This window comes from Cervus canadensis, chromosome 1 (assembly GCF_019320065.1).
Source record: "Cervus canadensis isolate Bull #8, Minnesota chromosome 1, ASM1932006v1, whole genome shotgun sequence".
Classification (NCBI taxonomy): Eukaryota; Metazoa; Chordata; class Mammalia; order Artiodactyla; family Cervidae; genus Cervus; species Cervus canadensis.
In genome coordinates this window covers 25,328,777-25,346,559 of record NC_057386.1, presented here as the reverse complement: position 1 = coordinate 25,346,559, position 17,783 = coordinate 25,328,777, and the positions used below count along the sequence as shown (strand labels likewise).

Below are 17,783 nucleotides of genomic sequence, written 5' to 3'. Positions count from 1 at the left end.
TTAAAACCTCATTTTTAACCTTTAAAAGACATATTTTACATATTTGAAAGACAAGACTCAGAAGTAAGCCAGAAAACTAGATGACTAAAAAAAAGAACCAGGCACTTCTCTGGCAGTTAAGACTCTGCCTTCCAATGCAGGGGGTAAGGGTTTGATCCTTGGTTAGGGGGCAAAGATCCCACATGCCTCTAGGCCAAAAAACCAAAACACAAAACAGAAGCAATACTGTAACAAACTCAATAAAGACTTAAAAAACAAAACAAAATCTCAGACTATCATAAAAAAAAAAAAAAAAACAACCAAATGGAAATTCTAGAACTGAAAAATACAGTAATGAAAATTTAACACCCCAGTGGATGGTTTTAACAGGTATCAAAATCACATGAAGAGAGAATTAGCGGTCTAGAAAAAGGATCAGAAAAAATTATCCAGACTAAAGCACAGAATGCAAAGAGAAAATACAGAATAGTCTACAGCCATACCACCCTGAATGCATCCAATCATCAGAAAAGAATACACAGAGAATGTTTGTTTTAAAAAAATTTTAACATAAATGTAATTGGTATCCCAGAAAGAAAGAAAGAATGTAACAAAAACAATCTGAAGAGATAACAGGCAAGAATTTCCAAAACTTAGAAAAGACATCTAGCCAGATTCAAGAGCACTTGTAAAGATCAAGAATACAAAGCAATCTCAAAAGACTGGGAGGAGGGGTAGATAAATTGACAAAACAGCAACAATACAACAACCACAATATTAAGGAATTATTACTGATTACTGCAAGCATATCAGTTTAGCTCAGTCGCGTCTGGCTCTTTGCAAACCCATGGACTGCAGCACGCCAGGCTTCCCTGTCCATCACCAACTCCCAGAGCTTGCTCAAATTCATGTCCATCGAGTCAGTGATGCCATCCAACCATCTCATCCTCAGACGTCCCCTTCTCCTCCTGCCTTCAATCTTTCCCAGCATTAGGATCTTTTCCAATGAGTTAGTTCTTCGCATCAGGTGGCCAAAGTATTGGAGCTTCAGCATCAGTCTTTCCAATGAATATTCAGGACTGATTTCCTTTAGGATGGACTGGTTGGATCTCCTGCAACCAGAGTTGGACTGGTTGCAGTTCAAGGAACACTCAAGAGTCTTCTCCAACACCACAGATCAAAACCATCAATTACTTCAGCGCTCAGCTTTCTTTATCGTCCAACTCTCACATCCATACATGATGACTGGAAAAACCATAGCTTTGACTAGACAGACCTTTGTCGGCAAAGTAATGTCTCTGCTTTTTAACAGGCCGTCTAGGTTCTTGCCTGGAGAATCCCAGGGACGGCGGAGCCTGGTGGGCTGTCGTCCACGGGGTCGAACAGAGTCAGCCACGACTGAAGCGACTTAGCAGCAGCAGCAGGTTTGTCACAGCTATTCTTCCAAGGAGCAAGCATCTTTTATAAAAATTTTATGGCTGCAGTCACCATATGCAGTGATTTTGGAGCCCCAAAAAATAAAGCCTGTCACTGTTTCCATTGTTTCCCCATCTATTTGCCATGAAGTGATGGGACCAGATGCCATGATCTTAGTTTTCTGAATGTTGAGTTTTAAGACAGCTTTTTCACTCTCCTCTTTCACTTTCATCAAGAGGCTCTTTAGTTCTTCGCTTTCTGCCATAAGGGTGGTATCCTCTGCACATCTGAGGTTATTGATATTTCTCCTAGCAATCTTGATTCCAGCTTGTGCTTCATCCAGTCCATGAAGTACTCTGCATATAAGTTAAATAAGCAAGATGACAATATATAGCCTTGATGTACTCCTTTCCCAATTTGGAACCAGTCTGTTATTCCATATCTGGTTCTAACTGCAGCTTTTTGATCCGCATACAGATTTCACAGGAGGCAGGTAAGGTGGTCTGATATTTCCATCTGTTTAAGAATTTTCCACAGTTTGCTGTGACCCACATAGTCAAAGACTTTAGTGCAGTCGACGAAGCAGATGTTTTTCTGGAATTCTCTTGCTTTTTCTATGATCCAACGGATCCTAACAGCATTACAATTATGTTTAAGGGGGAGGAGGGTGGTATTTCTCTTTTAATCTAGAAACTTCCCTGGCAGTCCAGGAGTTAAGATTCCACACATTCACTGCAGGGTGCACAGGTCTAATCCCCAGTCAGGGAATTTACATAACAGTGAGCTAACCCACTCCAGTGTTCTTGCCTGGACAATCCCAGGGATGGAGGAGCCTGGTAGGCTGCCTCTATGGGGTCACACAGAGTTGGACACGACTGAAGCTACTTAGCAGCCGCAGCAGCGCCAAAAAAGTAATTCAGAAAAAAAACAAACAATAACCTTAAAAAAACAATAATCTAGTATTTATAGATAAAATAACAAATGGTGGGACTTCTCTGGTGGTCTAGTAGTTAAGAATCTGCCTGAAGGGGACAGAGTTAAGTGGTTAAGAATCTCAAGGGACATGAGTTCTATCCTTGGTCTGGGAAGACCCCACATGCCAGGGAGCAACTAAACCCATGTGATGAACTACTGAGCCCACACTGCAACTACTGAAGCCCACACACTCTAGGGTCTGCACACCGCAATGAAGACTAGCCCCCCTCACTGCAACTAGAGAAAAGCCCACATGCAGCAATGAAGACCTAGCACAGCCAAAAATTAACTAATTAATTTTTTCAAGTAACTGTGAGATTAAAACTGTAAAGCCAGGTTATTATAGTTACCACTCCGCCAATAAGTGTACTTTGGACAAATCACTTCTGTCTTTTTGAACCTTACTCCTGTCATCTGTACAATAAAGGTATTACATTTCAATATCCCAGATAGTAACAGACTGGCTAACTGTTGACCTAATTCATTTCCCTTTTCTCCTTGACACAAAGACAAACTCTATTTCCTGGTATTCCATGCAGTTAAGTGTGGCCTCGTGACTGAGTTCTGGCAAAAAAAAAATGTGGGTGAAAGTATCATGTACCACTTCCAGGACAGGTTTTATTAACCTCCCTTGGTGACCTTCTCTCACTTCTCCTATAAGTCAATTGGTAGTCGTCAATAGCTTTGGCAACTTTGGAAGACCCAGAATGAAGATGGCAGAATCTCTAAGAATTTGGGCCCCTGAAGTAGAACATGACCTCACCACCCTAATTGTACACACAGAGAAAAAAATTCTACCTGATTAAGCCACTGGGATCTGGGAGAGTTTCTGCTTCAGTGCTAGCGTAAAACCTTATCTATAATTACATGGATCTAAAATAGAGCATTCTATGAATGCAGTATTCTAAAATGGATAATAAAATTATATTCCATCCAGGAAGATAAACTGGTGACCAAAGTTTGTAATTATGTCATGTAAAAAAAAAGTGATGACAAGATGATTAACATACCAAAAAAAAAAAAAACAAACCTTGGAAAAATATTTCTCAAATAACAGAACAGTTTCATATGCAAGAGAGGTAAGATCATATCTCTTCAAAACGTAGGACTAGACAGTAGGAAGATTAAATTTCAAAATAGTAAAAAATTACAACAATTAGTTCTTAAAGAGGAAAAGAGTAAGAAACAGCCAAATAAAGAGCACATTATTTGAAATATTTAAGCAGAGGCTAAGTTATCATCTAGCAGCTGTTGTGGAAATGCTTCTTGCAGTGGATAAAGCCAGGTTCCATCACTAAGAGTCCCTCAACCTCTAAACGTATCTAGTTGGAAACCTGAAGGTAAGTTTCTACTTATTAACTGATTGAGTTTTCTATAAGAACTGCATAAAACTGGTTCCTTGTAAGGGCTCCCTATACTTGAATACCAGGACTGACATGGGCTGGGAGAAGCGAGGGAGAGGTGATGACAATAATCAAATAGAAATTCATCAGCTATCAAAGATGCTAAAAAAGGAGCTTCTGTATTACAATGAAAGGATATACTGCAGAATCCCTCAAGGATTTCAAAGGTCAGTTCCAAGTCTAAAATTTTTAACTCCAAAAACTCCTATCAGGTCTTGGCCAAACCATAACATCTAAACTCAAAGATCTTAACAGTAGAAAACAGGTTTGGTACAAGTTAAACTTAAAATCCGGAGTTGAAAAATAGGTTTTTAGAAAGTGTGTAATCATCTAGGCCTGACCTGACAGGTGCTCCTTAGCAAAACATTCCATCTCCTAGTGGACAGCTAGATCAGTTGCTCATGTCTTTGGAAGGGGCTCTGAATCAAGAAATAACACTACTACTTATTTTTTTTACTTAATCCTATGCCATAATGTAACATAGTTCTGTTGAGGAAAAACATAATAAAATTCATCCATTATTGCCTTTACAAGTAAAGAATATGCTATTGAGTCTTAGATTATTGTAAAATAGTTTCCCTCAGAGAAATGGTAGACTTCAAAACCAGGTATTTAAAAAAAAAAAAAAAAGACATTTCAAACATTTAATGAGTCTCATGAGAAACCTCAAATAAAAACAGAACAAGAATAGGAATCTATTTACCAATTTAAACAGAGGTGTCAACACTCACCATCTGAAGGTGTTTTCCACTTATTGGCCTCTGCCCAGGCAGGTACTCCCCCCATAGCATGCTGAAATCTAAGCAAAAACATAAAATTTTACAGGGACCACTGTATTTATACTTTGGTACATTCAAAGCATATAGGTCAGAACACAAATAGAATCTCTTCCAAAGAAGTTCTTATCTTGAAGGACAGAAGGGCTAGTCACACAGGATATTTCCAACCTGCCTAAATTGATAACCATCTAAACTAGTCCTGGATACAGGATACCTGATACATATTTGTTGCTACTAATTAAATTTGCTGTTGCCTTATTTGCACATATAAACACACCAGATTTGGTGATTAAGTAAAGAAATAGAAGTCTCTTTGTGGTTATAAATCAATGGTATCGTACACAGAGTACACAATAGAATACTAGAACACGTCTAAAAGAAAATGATCAGATTGGTAAAATAAATAAAACTTCATTGTATATCCTTTGACTAAAATGGGAGCACTTCGCCCTGGGAAAATAAGCTCCAGGAGAAGCATGCTAGTTATATTCTGGTATGTAGAAGGCTGCAAAAATCATTCTAATCGTTTAAAACAGAATCACAGACAAGTCCACCAAACTAAGCCCACTGGACAAAATGTATGAAACTATTTTCAAAAGTTGGACAAAAGGCAACATAGGACTATGATCCCTAAGAGAAGAGAAATAACAAGGGGAGTCATACCATTACTGGGATTTCCCCCTCAAGGCATTTTTATAAGACCCTGACACAGAGACAAGGGGGAAAAGATCAGACTTGAAAGAAGCTGAGACAACAGGAATTGGAGGGGCAATCAACTATACAAGAGGAAGAGAAAGAGCTCCAGAAATTTGCACAGGGGACCCACAGACACTTCTGAATACTAAGCTACACACTCATAGAATAAAATTCCATGAGGTCAAGCAAGGAACTACTAGAGGGATCTAAGTTGCACAGAACCAAAGTTCAGACATTTGAGTTCAACTGGTCAGAGGAAGGGTCCTTATGGAACACTCAGGGCATTCAGCAGAGATCCCAGGAAGGTCACATCTTAATAGGGCTAAACCAGCCTAGAATAAACGCTACTCTAATAGAAGAAATCTCTAAAAACAAGTCTTGAAAGGATCAAAGTGATTTCCATGTCATTTAACTGCCTGCCAGGACAAAGTTAAACACACATTAAAAACAAAATCCAGGCACTGAACAACATCCACACTGCCCAGAATGCAATCAAAATTATTAGATTTACAAAGAAGCAGAAAAATATGAACCATAACCAGAAAAAAAAGCAGTCAACAGAAACAGAAATAAAGACCTGACAGAATTAGCACTCAAGGACTTGAAAGTAACTAATACACATAAAAAGAAATGAAACTGTGCCATTTGCAGGAATGTGGATGAGTCTAGAGACTGTCACAAAGTGAAGTGTGTTGGAAAGAGAAAAACAAATACCATGTCATATTGCTTATATGTGGAATCTAGAAAAATGATACAGATGAACTTATCAGCAAAGCAGACAGAGACACAGATATAGAGAACAAGAGTATGGTATGGATGGGGGCAGGGGGGCAGGATGAACTGGGGGATTGGGACTGACATATATACACTATGTACAAAATAGATAACTAATGAGAACCTAATGCATAGCACAGGACAGTCTACTCAATGCTCTGTGGTACCTAAATGGGAAGGCAATCCAAAAAAGAGGGGATAGACGTATATATATAGCTGATTCACTTTGCTATACAGCAGAACCACAACATTGTAGAGCAACTATACTTCAATAAAAATTAATAAAAAATAAAATAAAACAGCTAATACAAATATATTCAAGTATTTAAAGGATGTATGAACACAATAAAAGGAAAAATAGCAACTAATCATAACAAAACAAAAGGTCTGGTTGAAAAGATCTTCTCAAGCTGGAAAATATCTGACATAACAAATTCACTAAATGGGTTTAACAGATTGAAAAAGCTACATACTGTATTATTGTATTTATATGACATTCTGGAAAAAGCAAATCTATAAAGACAAAAAATGGATCAATGCTTGTCAGGGGCCAACGGAGTTAGAAGATGAAGAGAGAATGCTGACTATCACGGGGTATAAAAGAACTTTCTGAGTGAAAGCAATGTTCTCTTTCTTGATTCCATATATTAATCATCATGGGTTTACATGACTGTACCTGCTAAACAAAATTTACAGAATGATACTTTAAAAGGGTGAATTTCAATATATGTAAATTATACTGCAATAAATCTGTCAAAATATAGTGATAATGTAATAAATCTCCAGGAATATAAAAACATGTCAGTACAAAAAAATAAAAATACCTTAAAATACTTTTAAAGGTACACAAGTTTGAATTAATAAAATGTTTCAGTATAAAATCATTATTTTAAAATATGTATTTCCCAGTTCTGTTCAACTGAAAGAGCCAGAAGTTGTGGGAAAGAGATGACTTACCACATACCAACCAGCAAGTGAACAGCACCACTGAGCACACTGGACAGTGGGACTCCAAGGTTTTTGTACTTGTGTTCTCTCTACGTTGCCTCATAATAGAGTGTAATCATTTTCCAAGGACAATTCTTTTATGATTCAAAATAGAAATCTGACTACCCAAGAAGCTGTTACAGCCAAAGGTTGAACAAGTCAAAATAAAATATACTTACTCTTCTTTAAGTCTCTTTTGAAGCTCATCTTTCGAAAGTTGATTTTCATTGGCATTTTTCATCATATCTTTCCGAAAACGATTGTTCATCATGTCAACCCTACAAAAAAAAGTAGAACAGCATGCTTTAGATAATTTAAAGAATTAACATTAACAGTTGTTGCCGTTAGTATTTGGAGCAAACACAGGCCAAGATTTATAAGATGTGGAACATCTCAAATAAACATTCTTCATTCTTCCTAAAAGGAGATCTCTAATATTTCATGTCACCTAATTCACCCTCTGGTGAGCTATTTCAAATTCATGACTTCTCTAGACACAGCTTACAGCCATTCACCAAAATTAATTCCAGGTAAATCAGAGTTAAATACAAAAAATCCAAACCTTAAAATACTATGAAGGAAAAATATAGGTAAATATTTTTCTCTCTGATACAGAACTTTTTACTATTAAAATCAACAAAAAGAAAAAAAAAAGATTTCACTACATATATACTTGAATATTCTGTGCCAAACAATATTAAAACAAACTTAAAAGTAAACAAAAAGCAAAAAGATGAGGTTCTCTGGTGGCTCACTGGTAAGCAATCTACCTGCAGGAGACTCAGGTTGGATCCCTGATCTGGGAAGATCCCACATGCTGTGGGGCACCACAACTATTGAGCCTGAGCTCTAGAGCCTGGGAACTGCAACTACTGAGACCATGAGCCACAGCTACAGAAGCCCACATGCCCTAGAGAAGCCACCACAATGAGAAGTCCGCACACTGCACTAGAGAATAGTCCTCACTCTCCACAACTAGAGAAAAGCCCAAGCAACATCAAAGACACGGCACAGTCAAAAATAAATAAATAAAATTATATAGTTTTTAAAGCTAGAAGATAATGTGTGATAAATCTGACATTAAAAGGTATGAAATTCTCAATTATGTAAGGAACTAATATACTAAAATCATTAATAAACAGTCTCATCCTGCCATATGCAACAAGATGGATGAACACTAAGTGAAACAAAACAGACATGGAAGAAAAATACTGCATGATCTCACTTATGTGTGGACTGTGAAGAGTAGAACAGACAGAAGCAAAGAGTGGAATGATGATTACCAGGGGTGAGAAGGTAGACAAAACAGGGAGATGTTGGTCAAAGAGTACAAAGCTGCAGTTATGTAGGATAGAGAGCTAATGCAAAGCATGACTACAGTTAGTATCACACACTGCAATTTGCAAAGTGAGGAGACTTCAAGTGCTCTCACTACAGATAAAAATGGTAACTCTTTGAAGAGGTGGAAATGCAATTAATTCACATGACTGCAGTAATAACTTCACTATGTATCGCCAATTATGTTGTCCACTTTAAACACATACAACTTTTACTTGAAAAGTACACAAAATCAAAGTGTTTAGTAGACAAACAAGCAAAGACATGAGAGAGACTACTTTTAAGAAATACCAATGACTAACAAAAACTGAATTTCTCAACAAAAATTAAGTAGGTATTTCCCACCCATTAAACTGACAAGGTCTGAAAACAGAGAAATTACGGCTTTTAAAAAGGAGTAAAACAGATACTTTTCAATTGAAAAGTAAACTGGTAGAAATTCAGAGTCAGCCTGGTAGTAATTGTCAACAACCTTACAAATGCCTACTCTTTGATGATTCTACCTCTGAAAGACTGGAGCCACATCCTCTGCTTCCTTTTCAAACCTACCCTCTTTCCTCACTGCATCCTCATCCTCACCCCCAACTCCATCATCACTGCACTCCTTCAAGGGGGCAACAATGGAATATCTGGCATCCAGTTCTAATAACACGTGGTGGCAGGGTTCAATAAAGAAGCTCCTTGGCCCCAGTGATGTTGCATATTTATCTGTCTGTGGCTTCAACTTCTGGCCTTAGAGTTCATAAATTCATTTTCTAATTTAAAAGAAAAAAGAATCTTCCTTAAATAATTTTAAAAGAAAAAGGTTTATGCATAAACATGCCCATCTCAACATCAATTTAATTAAAAAAATAACTTACCCAACAACAGCTATGTAATTATGGTTAAATCATATAATAGATTATAATATATCCATTTTAAAGTGTTTATAAAGTTTTTTTTTTTTAATTAGGGAGAAATGCTTGTAATACAGTACATCCTCCCTATGCGTGCGTGCTTGCTGTGTTGTTTCAGTCGTGTCCAACTCTTTGCAACCCTATGGAGTTGGCGCCCGCCAGGCTCTTCTGCCCATGGAATTCTCTAAGCAAGAATACTGGAGTGGGTTGCTATGCCCTTCTCCAGGAGATCTTTCCAACCCAGGGATCAAACCCGTGTCTCTTACATCTCTTGCATTGGCAGGCGAGTTCTTTACCACTAGCACCACCAGGGAAGCCCATGTAAATTATGGTTAAATCATATAATGGATAATGTATCCATTTTAAAGTGTTTATAAAGGTTTTTTTAAACTGGGGAGACATGCTTGCAATACAATACATTCTCATCAATTAAAGTACATATTGTGCATGGTGGCTAATTTTTCTTAGTCTTTTCTCCATTTCAGGCATGTGTTAAGAGCTCTACACACACTATTTAATCTCAAGAGCCTTCTGATATAGTTACTATCTCCATTTTACAAAGCAGAAAAGATATGTTCCAAACTGGCCTGTAGTCAGTTAGGAACTGGCCAAACTGGGAAGCAAACTCAGGTCTGACCCCCAAACACTGTGCTCTCCTAGCTTTTCTATAGAGCACAGAAGAGAGGAGAGATGCATGCCAACATGGTAACAGTGGCTCTCCCTCAGTGATGGGATTCTGAATGATCTTCGCCATATACTTTCCAGTACTTTTAAAATCTTCACATAATCACATATTCAGAAAGAGAACTTTCTTAAAACCTGAAAAACAACTTTTGAAGCATCCAGAGGGATTCCAGAAAAAAATCAGGCAACCTACATCTCCTCATCTTCATCTTCTTCATCCAGCCAAACTGGTTTCTTTTGAGGTGGAAAATTATCTTTTGCTTCCTTCTCCACTTCTGAGTCATCTGAGTCTTCCTGTACTTGAACCTAGAGAAGACAAAATACCCACAAGCACTGAATCTTTCATATCTCACAGTGGCAGCCTTTGTAGTTACATTGTTTGTAGAATGCTTTGTTTCTATGGCCCTCTGATCAAATTATGGGAGAGAATGCTACCACAGCAAATACTTAAGGCAGAACAGAAAACCAGATTAGAGAAATGCACCACCCACTGGACAGGTAAGGTAAGATAGAACAGTCTAGGAGAAAAAGTCAACTTGCTGAGAAAACCAAAAAAGACAAGAGTAAAAGGTAAGCTAGATAGAAGAGCAGGGAAAATCACAGAACTACACAGATCACAGGATCAGAGGCAGACTGACACCAAAGATAAAATAACATGATTGAATGTCATGACTAAACCATATTTCATATTCTTAGACACAGTTCTCTATTTTTCTTAACTGTTCTTGATCCCCTACCTACCTAAAAAACTTACTACACAATCAAATCTAAATCTAGACCACAGAATTGCCCCTGCAGTGAGCTTGAACTTTCCCAAAACCACATGATAGGAATATTCAAATGATTTATACCTGCTCTATTACTAGCCTATGATCCTTCAAAGCCCAACAAATCCCACTTCACAGTTTCTTTTCCTGATTGGGAAACTATCACATAGTTCAGCATTTTCCCAGTAGTATTTCTCTATCTCCCAGCTAGATTCTGCAACCTCTCCTGTAAGCACCCAAAGGAGGTTCTGACAATCAACTGATACTTGCTAGGTCTGTGTTCCTTTATGAAACTGAATAATTCAGGAAGGCTTTGCTTCACTACCCTATGTATTATTTTATAGGCTCCCTCTACACAAATTTAATCTTCCTTTCTTGAATGTCTTTTCTTTTCTTCAGCATTTCACTGACATAGTTGAGTTTTATCTTCTGCCTCTGCCACTAGTATCTGACTCCAAAAAGGCAGGGATGTTTGCCAGTTTTTGTCCATTGCTGTTTCTCTTCCAGTGCCTAGAAATTGCCTAGGACTTCCTATCTTGGAAGATAAGCCAGATAAAGGATTCTTTTTTAAAAGGCGTGCAAAAAAAATATAATCAATCAATCCTGCTTTTTTAACTTATATGCAGAGTACATCATGAGAAATGCTGGGCTAAAGGAAGCACAAGCTGGAATCAAGATTGCTGGGAGAAATATCAATAACCTCAGATTTGCAGATGACACCACCCTTATGGCAGAAAGTGAAGAACTAAAGAGCCTCTTGATGAAAGTGAAAGAGGAAAGTGAAAAAGTTGGCTAAAAGCTCAACATTCAGAAAACTAAGATCATGGCATTTGGTCCCATCACTTCATGGCAAATAGATGGGGAAACAGTGGCAACAGTGGCTGACTTCATTTTGGGGGGGCTCCAAAATCACTGCAGATGGTGACTGCAGCCATGAAATTAAAAGACGCTTACTCCTTGGAAGGAAAGTTATGACCAACCTAGGCAGCATATTTAAAAGCAGAACATTACTTGGTCAACAAAAGTCCGTCTAGTTAAGGTTATGGTTTTTCCAGTAGTCATGTGTGGATGTCAGAGTTGGGACTATAAAGAAAGCTGAGGGCCAAAGAATCAATGCTTTTGAACTGTGGTGTTGGAGAAGACTCTTGAGAGTCCCTTGGACTGCAAAGAGATCCAACCAGTCCATCCTAAAGGAGATCAGTCCTGGGTGTTCATTGGAAGGACTGATGTTGAAGGTGAAGCTCCAGTACTCTGGCTACCTGATGTGAAGAGATGACTCATTGGAAAAGACCCTGATGTTGGGACAGATTGACGGCAGGAGAAGGGGACGGCAGAGAATGAGATGGTTGGATGACATCACCGACTCAGTGGACATGGGTTTGGGTACACTCCGGCAGCTGGTGGTGGACAGGGAGGTCTGGCGTGCTGCGGTTCATGGGGTCGTAGAGTCTGACACGACTGAGCGACTGAACCGAACTGAATCATGCAGGGTTTTCACCGCCAGGAAGAGAATCTGCCGCCAAATTGGCTCACAAATATTTAATACAAAAGTTGGCCAGTCAATCACTTGGTATGATTGTTAAAACATGAGACAGACTCCCAGGCCTGTGCGCAGGAATTCTAATTCCACAAACAGACTACCAGTCCTGTGCCCAGGAATTCTGATTTCGCAAACAACGCGGAACTCCTGAATCACTGCATAATACTGAGGCAGGTGATGCAACGACTAACGGGGAGAAGATAGTGGGGACGAGCCACGAAAGATGCTCACGATTAAAACAGTCTAAACGAGTATGCGGGCTTCCCAGGTGGCTCTAGTAGTAAAGAACCCGCCTGCCAATGCAGGAGACTTAAGAGACGCGAGTTCGATCCCTGGATCAGGAAGATCCCCGGGAGAAGGCATGACAATCCACTCCAATAATCTTGCCTGGAGAATCCCATGGACAGAGGAGCCTAGTGGGCTACAATCCACAGTGTTGCAGAGTCGGACAGGACTGAAGCGACTGTAAGCGCGCGCACGCAAACGAGTATGTATTGAGCGCCTACTGGATACCTTGCGCAGCGGCACTCAAGCGGGCGAAGAAAGGCGCGGTCTCCGCCCTCCCAGGACTTTAAGGCTGGCACCCCAAGGCGCCCGTGTTCCCGGCTCCCTACCACCTGAGCGCTTCCAGGCACCGCAGGCTCCACTCCCCTGCGCCCAGGCTCCGCCCCCGGGGGCTCGCAGCCCACCCCGGGCCCAAGCCGCGCGAGGCGGCGTCCCTCACCCGCGGGCCCCGCAGACGCCGCAGTAGCGCGTCCTCGTCGTCCTCCACGTCGCCGAAGACCAGCTCCTCCAGGCACCGCTCTACTGCCGGCTTGTCCTCCTCTAGCGTGAGACGGTTCCGCAGTCGGAGCCGTTTCTCCTCCTCCGAGGCAACTGAGATTGCAGCGGCCGCCGCGCGCGGCCAGGCCAGCGACTTTCGCTGGCATGAGGGGGCAGCTTTTCGGGGCGGCCCGCCCCATCGCGCTCCGGCTCTCCCGTCTGGCCTCGCTTGGGTCTTACGGTCCTGTCTCACTCGGCGCCTTCTTTCTGGCGGCATCTTTGGGTTTGAGAGGAAACGCAGGCGCTCACGTGGAACGTCACTGCGCATGAGCTGAGGCCGCAGGTGGCCGGAAGAAGGTTGCACCGCCTTTGAGCACGTGACCAACACTGTGCTCTTGTGTAACGCCCACTCCCCTCACGAGCCCCTCCCCGTGTGGGAGTTCCTCCGGGAGGACCAATCTTCCGGGTGGAGGGGGAAGCGGCGTGACTGGAGTGGAAATTTTTTTCCAACATAACTTCGCAGCTGTAACTGATTGAAAGAATAGAAAGAAAGACAGAGATGACAGGCTGAAACTTTTACTCTTTCTCCTGCCTTTTTAACCACTCGACTTACACGAGCCCCAATCGCCTTTTCCACCCCTTCGTCTTGGTACGACCCTTGGAGTACGGAGCCTGCAGAGGGTCCCACGCTGGAAGACAGAGAGGAGGGTATGTAGGGAAGCGGGCCAATCGGGGCGCGGGTCACGGCGCAGGCGCGTTGGGGAGGGAGGACTATGCTAATGTTGTTGATATCCTGGGGCCACCCGAGTTAAAGGGGGGAAATCCGGGGGTTGCCGTAGCCGCCACCAGTCTGGGCCCAGCCGGGGCTCCCCTGTAGTCGCCGTAGTCCCGGGGAGAGGCGCCTGCCCCCAGCTCGGGAGGGGGCGCCGCGGGCCCGGGGAGCACGGACAGCCCCTACCCATGAGGCCCTGATGGAAAACACAAAGGATCTGGTGAGAGCCGAGCGCGGCAGCTGCTTTGTGTGCCAGGTGGGGGGGACGCCCGCAGCTCCCTGACCCCAGGAACCCGTGCAGCCCCCTGACCCCGCTCCCAGGCCTGCTTCTCTTATCCCACGCCCCCTCCACCTCCGGAGCCCCCCTCCCCCTGCCGGCCGTTAAACGATTGGGGGTTGTCCCCTCCCCCCACTCCCTTCAGCCCTGGACTCTTCAGGGTTCTCTCTATCCCCTTCACTATCTGGAAAACAAATTTTAGAAGAAAGTTCTTCTCTTCATTCCACCCCACCCCACCCCCCTTAGCTCTGGCTGGGGGAGAAAGACTGGATTTGAGACTTCCTTTTTTGGCCGCCCAGGGTCGGGGAGAGGAGTCCTCACGTCTCCCGCGGGGCAGACTTTGGGTGCTTTGCGTGGGAAGGCGCCTCAAGGCTGTGGGGCAGGCGCCGCGAGGCGTTTCGCACGTGGAGGTGGAAAAATTGAAAAGGGGCGGAGTGGGCACGTGTGGGAGGGGGAGGTGGGAGTGGTGTTTGGGAAGTAGTCGCCTTTTAAAAGGGTTCTAAGTTGGTGGGCTTTTATGACCGTTGTATTCTCTTTTGTGAAATAAGAATCCTAACATTTCAGAGTCGGAAGAGACATTAGAGGTCACCCAAAGCCGCCGTCCCCTGTGCAGCCTCCCTGACAAGTGGTAGGTAGCCTGGCCTCTGCCTAAACCCCTCCAAACACTGAGCGCTCGCTCGCTGCTGCCCAGGAAAGCCCTTTCTGTTCAGTTGTTATGATTGTTGTTTGCTTATCCTTATTAGACTCTTCAGCCTCATTCATGTCTTTGTTAAGTGGATTCCCCTTTTACTTCTCAAATTTTCTCTCACATCCTCCTCACCCACCCCACTGCTCATTGGCCTATATTTTGTGTGTCAGGAAAGAACGGCCAGGAAGTGGGGGAAGGAGGGCTTATGAGATAGATAGGGCTGGCTGAAAACTTGGCTAGGTCAGTTAAGATGTGCTGGCTTACATGTCTGAGAATGGATGCTGTTTTTCTGCAGGAAGCTTGGAAAAATAGGATCTAGGGATTTCATGGCTGTTTTCTCTCATTGGTGCTTTTTCTTTTTTTTTTAAAGTTAGAAATTTCAGGATCCCAAAGCACATTTCTCTATGTCTAAGTGACGTTTCCTAAGGATGCCTAAAATCGCCTCTTGGAGATAGTACCAAAGCCTGTAAGAAGCAGCTCTTGGTAGATGGATAATCAGAAGAACGGCACTCCTGCCCCCGCCTTTGGGACTATGTTTTTCTTTCAAGCCGGGCTTCCTTCTCAGGGCCCCTCCTTCACAATACTTTCTCTAGTGTTTTTTTCCCCCAATTTTTAATGAGATTTGAAACTTTTGCAATACTTTATAATCTTTGCATAGCGTTTGCAATATTTTTCATGCTCCTTACATTGGTATGCACCAGTAATCACACAGTGGTTGAGATAGTTCAGTTCTACTACAGTCACTTAGCATTTTTCTAATATTCTCCTTCATTTGATGAGCTGTGCTGCTTCCAAAAGTTGTTTTATTGGCACAAGAACCTTGGGGGCACACATTTTCCTCTTCCTAATGTGGTGAAGTGGTAGTCAAGACATAACAGATAAAATGTAAAAGTTATGAATCTGGTGGGCGTCTCTGGTGGCTCCGTGGTAAAGAATCTGCCTGCCAGTGCAGGAGATGTAAGTTCAATCCCTGTGTGGGGAAGATCCCTAAAAATGGAAATGGCAACCCATTGCAGTATTCTTGTTTGGGAAATACCATGGACAGAGGAGCCTGGGGGGCTACAGCCCATGGGGTCCCAAAAGAGTCAGACACATGACTTAGCAACTGAACACCACCACCAATGAATCTAGTATAAAAGCCAGAGAATAAATTTCCCTTTAAACTCCCAGCCCCCTCTTTAAAATATTAGAGCACAGAAATTTTTTTCTCTCCCTTTCTTACAATTTGGAGACTGTTGCTCTCCAAGTATTTTAATGTGCTTACACTGTATTTTTTTTGTTTACCTCAACACCAATGAGTGGTTAGAAAGAAAATAGCTGTCTTTTTTTGTACCACCTCTTTCTCTGAATAACAAGTAACTTCTATTTATATAGAACACCATACTCTGGGCTTCTGGGTGCTTTGCAAATTATGGCAAAAACTGTCTTGAATAAAGATCTGTTCATAAGTATCTTATGTTTAGGACAGTTTTTTAACAGTCCAACTTTTTAATTTTATACACAATTTTTTATACACACTTTGACACATATTTTCACTAAATTTAGTCACTAAAAGTTAACAAGGGAGTGAATACTAGATAAGTGATAAAAGTTAATGGAGCTGTATAATTCTGTCTTGAAAATTTCCATTAATGTGGAGTTCCCAAGTTCCTATTCACTTTAAACATGAATTGTCATGACTTTCATTGACTGACTTTGGAGATATTTGCATGGTAAACATGCTAGACAGGAACGACTGGTTTTATTTTTAAAGAAGATACTACTCTATATATTTATGACTGATTATATGTTGATTTAATTAGTGTATAAACCATAGGTGTTCAGAGGCTTCAAACCCTCAGTTACATTGGAAATTAAAACAATTTAAATTGTTTTAAATGTAACATAGTAGTCAAAGGAAGGTAAAACTATAGCTTAGAAGTGAAAACAGCATACTAGTTTTGTAAATAATAAACTACTAGATTACTAAAAGCCAAGCATTCTCAGTGGTTTGAGTGACCACATCCTAAAATTAGAGGTCACTGTTTTTTGGTTGCTCCTTTGTTTCTCAATTTTTCATCTTTAAAATGGAATGTTTGCTAAAGAAGATTTAACTTTTTCACATTTATAATGTTAAGCCAGTTAAAATGTATGATTTAATTTCAGATTCAAAAGAGAGAAAAACATCAGGATGGTAGAAGAGGGAGGACTTAACAACAGTTAGACTAAGATATGACTCCTAACACTAGGATATTCTTACCTGTCCAAGGCTACTTTTAATTTTGTATAAAAATTACAAAATAGTTTGATTTAATCATGAATTTTAAATACTTTTTTTTTTTTTTAGAAGTTTTCTTCCCACAAATTTAGAATTTCTTTCTTTACTGCCACCCACAAGGGAGGGTGGAAAGAAAATAATTCCCGTTTGAATAAACCCTGAATTTGAGGGGATGAAGTGATAGAGCATGAGGGGCACTGGCAAACTAGATTAGCATTTCAGTTCTGCCTCTAAATAACTTCATAGCCCTTGCCGGACAAGATTCTGTGCCTCAGTTTTCTCATCCTTAGAGTAGAAGGGTTGGTCTAGAATTAACATTATCCAATAGAACTTTCTGCAGTGATGAAACTGTCCTCTATCTGTGCCAGCTGTATGCTGGCCACTAGCCACAGGTCTCTCTTGAGCTCTTAAAAAGGTAACTAGTGGGACCAAGGAACCCAGTTTCCAACCTGATTTAATCAAGTGTAAATTTAAATAGCTATATGTCTGCCACATTGGACGTACAGATAGAGGACAGTGTTTTCCAAGCTCATCACCAGAATCACTTGTTGGAAATCTTGTGAAAATATAAACCTCTCTCTCACAGGTTAACATTCAGTAGGTCTGCAGTGGAGCCTAGAAATGCACGCTTCAGGAAAGTTTTTATCAGACCGGTTAGAGAAACACTGTACGAGAAAATTTCTGAGGTGCTTTCTAGTTCTGATGTTAGGATTGATAACTTAAAATGTAACATAGTGAAAATGAGCTGTGGACAAAGTTGTCAGACTGGCCCGGCTCTTGCTCTGCCACCTCC

At 41.2% G+C, this 17,783-nt stretch overlaps 2 protein-coding genes across 12 annotated transcripts in view; one reads left to right on the top strand and one right to left on the bottom strand.

Annotated features, from left to right (window-relative positions):
* The window catches only part of UTP18 (UTP18 small subunit processome component), a 66,369-nt gene extending 53,021 nt beyond the window's left edge, over positions 1-13,348 (bottom strand). The window contains exons 1-4 of one of the 2 annotated variants that reach the window (XM_043472133.1): positions 12,959-13,348; positions 10,121-10,233; positions 7,189-7,287; positions 4,505-4,572 (exon numbers count right to left, since the gene is read on the bottom strand). In XM_043472133.1, coding sequence (XP_043328068.1) covers positions 4,505-4,572; positions 7,189-7,287; positions 10,121-10,233; positions 12,959-13,324 — 646 coding nt within the window. In that variant the 5' untranslated portion in view covers positions 13,325-13,348. The remainder of the gene's footprint in view (positions 1-4,504; positions 4,573-7,188; positions 7,288-10,120; positions 10,234-12,958) is intronic. The other variant, XM_043472142.1, reaches the window with a different exon arrangement.
* Positions 13,349-13,426: 78 nt separating this feature from the next.
* Positions 13,427-17,783, top strand: part of MBTD1 (mbt domain containing 1) — a 67,772-nt gene continuing 63,415 nt past the window's right edge. For 4 of the 10 annotated variants that reach the window (XM_043472077.1, XM_043472110.1, XM_043472103.1 and 1 more), the window contains exons 1-2: positions 13,721-13,988; positions 14,610-14,673. The gene's annotated coding sequence lies outside the window, so the exon portion shown is untranslated. The other 6 variants (XM_043472087.1, XM_043472057.1, XM_043472094.1 and 3 more) reach the window with 5 other exon arrangements.